Source organism: Elephas maximus, chromosome 3, assembly GCF_024166365.1.
Source record: "Elephas maximus indicus isolate mEleMax1 chromosome 3, mEleMax1 primary haplotype, whole genome shotgun sequence".
NCBI classification, from domain to species: domain Eukaryota; kingdom Metazoa; phylum Chordata; class Mammalia; order Proboscidea; family Elephantidae; genus Elephas; species Elephas maximus.
This window is the reverse complement of record NC_064821.1, coordinates 29,171,624-29,176,708: the sequence shown is the minus strand read 5'-3', so window position 1 is coordinate 29,176,708 and position 5,085 is coordinate 29,171,624. Positions and strand designations below refer to the sequence as shown.

Here is a 5,085-nt window from a genome sequence, read left to right as displayed (position 1 = left end):
AGAAGCTAACCATTGTTTCATCCCTAGAATCGCGCCCGGCATTCAGCAGGCGCTCAATATATGCAGAAATAAACATACCCTCACAGCCTTCTTCCAGCCTGCGCAGCCGCAACATGCAGAACTCCGTGAAGCTCCCTCTCCCTGCACCGCCTACAACCGAGGACCTGCGCAGGCGCAAGAGGTCTGGCCCAAGGGCGCCTCTCCCCGCTGATGACTGAAGGGGGAGCAAGCCAATGAACAAGGATCAACCCCGGAGGGGGCGGGCCCGGCGGGCAGTTAAGTTTGCGCGGGTTTATCCTTGGCGAGTCATGGCGGCTTTCCGCGATATGGAAGAGTTGAGCCAGGGGCTGCTGAGCTTGCTGGGCGCTAACCGCGCCGATGCGCAGCAACGGCGGCTGCTGGGGCAGCACGAGCAGGTGGTGGAGCGGATGCTTGAGGTGCAGGACAGTGCGGAGCGGCTACTGCGAGGTGAGGGCCTCCCTCCGGGCTCCCCACCCCGGTCCTGCCCCGCGGGTGGGCGCGGCCAGCTCAGCCTCAGTTTCCTTAGCGGTGAAATGGGCTTCTTGACAGCAAGCACTGCCCAGGGTAAATTTAGAGGTGAATATAGGCGCTCACAGGGCCTAGCCCATTCTCAACGCTCTGTGAGCAGGAGCTGGGGGACTCGGGTCAAGGCGCCAGGTTTGAATCCCAGCACCCCCACTTCCCAGCTGTGGGGTTTGAGGTGAGTTATCTAACCTCTCTGTGCTGTAAGAAGATTATAGCAATACTCCGCACCGCTCTCCTAAGGTTGCATAAATGCTTTACGGAGCACCTGCTGTGTGCCAGGGGCAGTGCCAGCTCTGGGGTAGCAAACCCGTTTCCCTCAAGTCGATTCCGACTTATAGTGACCCTATAGGACAGAGTAGAACTGCCCCCACAGGGTTTTCAAGGCTGTGATCTTTATGGGAGCAGATCGCCAGGTGTTTTCTTCCGCAAAGCAGCTGGTGGGTTTGAACCACTGACCTTTCCATTAGCAGCCAAGTGCTTAACCACAGCACCACCAGGGCTTCCTCTGGGGTGGCAGCAGGGGACAAAACTCCTGCCCTTGGGAGGGCCATCACTCCAGTCAGGGAAATGAGAATAAACAAGATAAATCGGTTTGTCAGGAGGTGATGGGCTCAGGAGGGGTGGTGATGTTTTGTTTGGAGGAGGGTGTCAGCAAAGGCGTCTGAGAAGGCAGAAACCTGAAGGAGAGGAGGGAGTGAGTGAGGGGCTGCTAACCGAAGGGTTGGTGGTTCGAACCCACCAGCCGCCCCAGGAGAGAAAGATGTGGCAGTCTGTTTCCGTAAAGATAACAGCCTTGGAAACCCTATGGGGCAGTTCTTTTCTGTCCTGTAGGATTGCTATGAGTCTGACTCAACAGCAACAGGTGGGATTTAATCTTTATAGGAGCAGATCACCAGGCCTTTTCTCCCAGGGAGCTGCTGGGTGGGTTCGAACTGCCAACTTTTCAGTTAGCAGCCAAGAACTTAACCATTGTGCCACCATTGATGTGGGTGGGGCACCTGGCGCTTTACATAGAGAAAGCACTGAATAAATACTATCTTTTTCATCAAATCTAAGATGCCATAGATTGTAAGACTCTTAAAAGTAAGGGGGCAAAATTTCTGGTGATAAATGTCTTCACACGCCACCAATGGGCAGATGGGAGGGACTCATCCAGAGCCCCCACCCAGATTTCAACTGTTGACTCACAAGCCATGTGGTCCCAGTCAATTGACTTCCTTCCATGAGCCTTAGTTTGCTTATCTGTGAGATGGGGCTGGTGATAGCACCCATGGCTGGATTGATGCAAGGGTCTGTGGAGATGATGCTTGCAGGACACGGTGCATGTCATGGGCTGGGCATATGGGGTCCCTGTTGTCGCTGCCGTTCTCTGTGCCAAAAACAAAAAACCTAAACCTGTGCCAGTCGAGTTAATTCTGACTCATGGTGACCCTACGCGTGTCAGAGTAGAACTGCACCCCATAGGGTTTCCTATGGCTATGATCGTGTGGAATTAGATCACCAGGCCTTTCTTCCGAAGCCCCTCTGGGTGGATTCGAACCACCAACTTCTCAGGTCGTAACCAAGTGCTTAACTCTTTGTGCCACCCAGGGACTCCTAAAGACATAGCCAGGGTATTTTTTTTTTTTTTTTAAACCTTTAAAAAATTTTTTTTAAATATAGACTTTATTTTTAGAGCAGTTTTAAGTTTATGGAAATCTTATGCAGAAAGTAAAAGGACTTCCCATATGCACCCTCTTCTCTGCCCAGTTCCTCCTGTTCTTAACATTTTGCATTCACGTGGTACATTTGTTAGAATTGATGAGCCAATACTGATAGATTATTATTAACTAAAGGACATAATTTACGTTAGGGCTAAATGAGGTCAGGAGGTGAGTCCAGGAGAAAGTGGTAGAAGATTAAGTCAGCAGGGGCCAGAGCTGACCTCCCAGTTAGGGGCCGCTTTCCTCCTCCCTCCTCCCCCATCTGTTGATGGTTTGGGGAGATGAACAGCGTGACCCAGCCTGCCTGGGTGTTAGAAGGGGTGGATTTGGGGCAGGGGAGACTGAGAAGCAGTGTTTGAGGGAGGGAGCCTGGACTTTGAGTCTAATGGATCTGGTTCCAATTCCAGCAGCTTCAAGCTGTGTGTCTGTGGGAAAGTCACTCAACTTCTCTGGGCCTCTGTTCTTCACCTCTCCAACGAGGGGGGTTGCTGAGCTGCCTCCCTCAGAGGGTTGTTATGAGCATGAAATGTGTAGTAGTAGCTCCTAGGTTATGTGGCACCCAGCACACACTCAGTTAATGAGATCACTGCCTTGGAAGACCAAAAGAGGGCTTGGTTGTCTGTCTGTCCGGAGGATGGATAGAAAAGGGGTGGGAAGACTGTGTAAGAGAGCCAGACCCTCAGTTATCAAAACAGGAAATCAGCAGGCACTGTCTAAAATGGACACATCAAGAAGGAGCGGCATAAGCAAATTATTTAGAAATATGGAGGTCAGTGCCAGAGAAAACAGCTAAGAGTTGAAACCGGCTGCATTTAAGAGGCTTGGAGTTGGGGTGTATGTGTGTAAAAGTTTAAAATTTTATAACCATATACATGTCATACTTTGATTAAAGAAATTAATATTCACTTAATGTAAATTTTAAAAATGTAAACGCAGGTCCCTTTGGGAGGCATTTTAATCTGTGCCTTCTCTGAGTTGCCAGGGTTCTCTGACTCCTGGAAGGAACACAGTAGCCTTCTTAAGTTGTTTTTGAACTTCCTGGGTGTTTTGTTCAGCACATCTTCATTTCAGGTAGGTGCTGGAGCCACGTGGTGAATATGTGACATGGTCTCTGATTCGAAGGACACCGAGGAATGAATAATTCAGTGTAACGGGGTAGGGGGTACTTGTTGGGCCCCGGGAGAGGGTGGAGAGTGTCTAGCTGCTCAAGCCAGGCGTTACCCAGGAGGTCTTGACAGCTGGGTACAGTTGTGCCTGGTGGGCAGGGGCAGAGGAGTGCCCATGGAGGACAGGTAGACAGAGGCCTAGGACTGAAAACCGTGGCATATATACAAAACGATGAGGCATCTTTGTGGCCTGAGCAGAGAGAAGTACGTGGTGGGGAAAAGCAGGGAAAAAGGAGGCTGGGGACGGTGAAGATGCGGAAGGGGATCTGTGCTAACCTGGATACGTTAGGGAGCTACGGAGGGTCTATGAGCAGGGCAGTGACTTTGCATTTGGTCTCTATCCCGGCCACTCTGGAGAAAGAAAGAATAGATTGGCATAGGGAGAAACCAGAGCAGGGAGCTAGGTTGGGGATGAAGGGGGGACCCCTAAAGTCCAGCATGAGGAAGGCGAGGAGGGTCTGGAGTTAGGCGGAAGGAGGGACAGCTGCCTGACTGGATGGCTAACTGTGTGGAAAGTGAGTCCCAGGTTTCTTGCTTCAGTGACAGCGTAGACCATGATGTTATAAACTTGGATTAGGTGTGCAAAAAAGGACCAGATTTTACCTTTTTTTGGCTAAAGTAACTTTGTTTTGGGGACCTAGAACTACATTTGCAAGGTCTGGGTGGAACTCTCTAGTAGGCGTTTGGAAATGGGGCAAGCAGGTCAGGAGCTGCAGACCAAGAGGTGGGCTATTCGTTGGAGATGGGGGAGGTGATGGAGTGTCCTCGCCGGCTCCATGGCTCAGCTGGTGAAGGACGGACCCTGGAGAGCCTCTTGGAAGGGGCAGAACCTTCTCTCCTGTTCCACAGAGATCCTCAGCACGGAGAAGGAAGTGGCCCAAAGCCTAGTTGACTCCAAGGAGAAGGCGCACCAGGGGGGCGCTGAGTTGCAGCAGCTTGAAGCTGAGCTGCAGAAGGCCAGTGAGGAAGACACGCGCCTGAAGGCCACCCTCTTATATCCTTTTCTGTGTGCGTGGAGCGGGTCAGCCGCAGCCACGTCAGAAGCATGGGTTCATTCATGTTAGAAAATGTGCTTGGAGCCAGAGGCCCCAGGCATGGGGCAGCTGGATTTAGCAGGCGAGCAGCTCCTACAGCGAGCTATCCTTAACCACCCGCCCTACTCAGCTCACTAGCGAACTGGAGGGGCTCAAGGAGATGGAGGCGGATCTCCAAAGACAAGAGAGGGAGGTTGATGAAGACACAACAGTCACCATCCCTTCAGCTGTGTAGGTCCCACTGGTGTATGTGTCGTGTCTGTGTCCTGTCTTCAGCTCTTTGTTAGAGTTAATTTCCTTTTTGTCTTCTGGTACAGGTACGTGGCTCAGCTTTATCACCGGATTAGTAAAATCGAGTGGGATTACGAATGTGAACCGGGAATGATCAAAGGCAGTATCCTTTCCACGCTGGGTTGCGGGGAGGGCTGTGCAAGCTGTGGCAGTTTTCCTTACATTTGCCCCCTCAGTCCATCATGGCCCCAGCGTCGCACAGCCCATCCACCTGGACAGCACTCAGCTCTCCAAGAAATTCATCAGTGACCATCTCTGGAGCTTGGTGGACACCAAGTGGTAGCCATTGTCTTGGACATAGTGGGGGTCAGCCGGGGCAGGTGGTGGGGCCTCATTGGTAGCATT

At 51.7% G+C, this 5,085-nt stretch overlaps 1 protein-coding gene across 1 annotated transcript; it reads left to right on the top strand.

Moving 5' to 3' along the window:
* The first annotated feature begins 266 nt into the window (after positions 1 to 266).
* On the top strand, positions 267 to 5,085 carry SPC24 (SPC24 component of NDC80 kinetochore complex). Its single transcript, XM_049875819.1, has 5 exons — positions 267 to 468; positions 4,265 to 4,409; positions 4,576 to 4,680; positions 4,767 to 4,843; positions 4,917 to 5,085. The coding sequence occupies exons 1-5, from the start codon at positions 309 to 311 to the stop codon at positions 5,021 to 5,023; spliced, it is 594 nt and encodes a 197-aa protein (XP_049731776.1). The 5' UTR covers positions 267 to 308; the 3' UTR covers positions 5,024 to 5,085.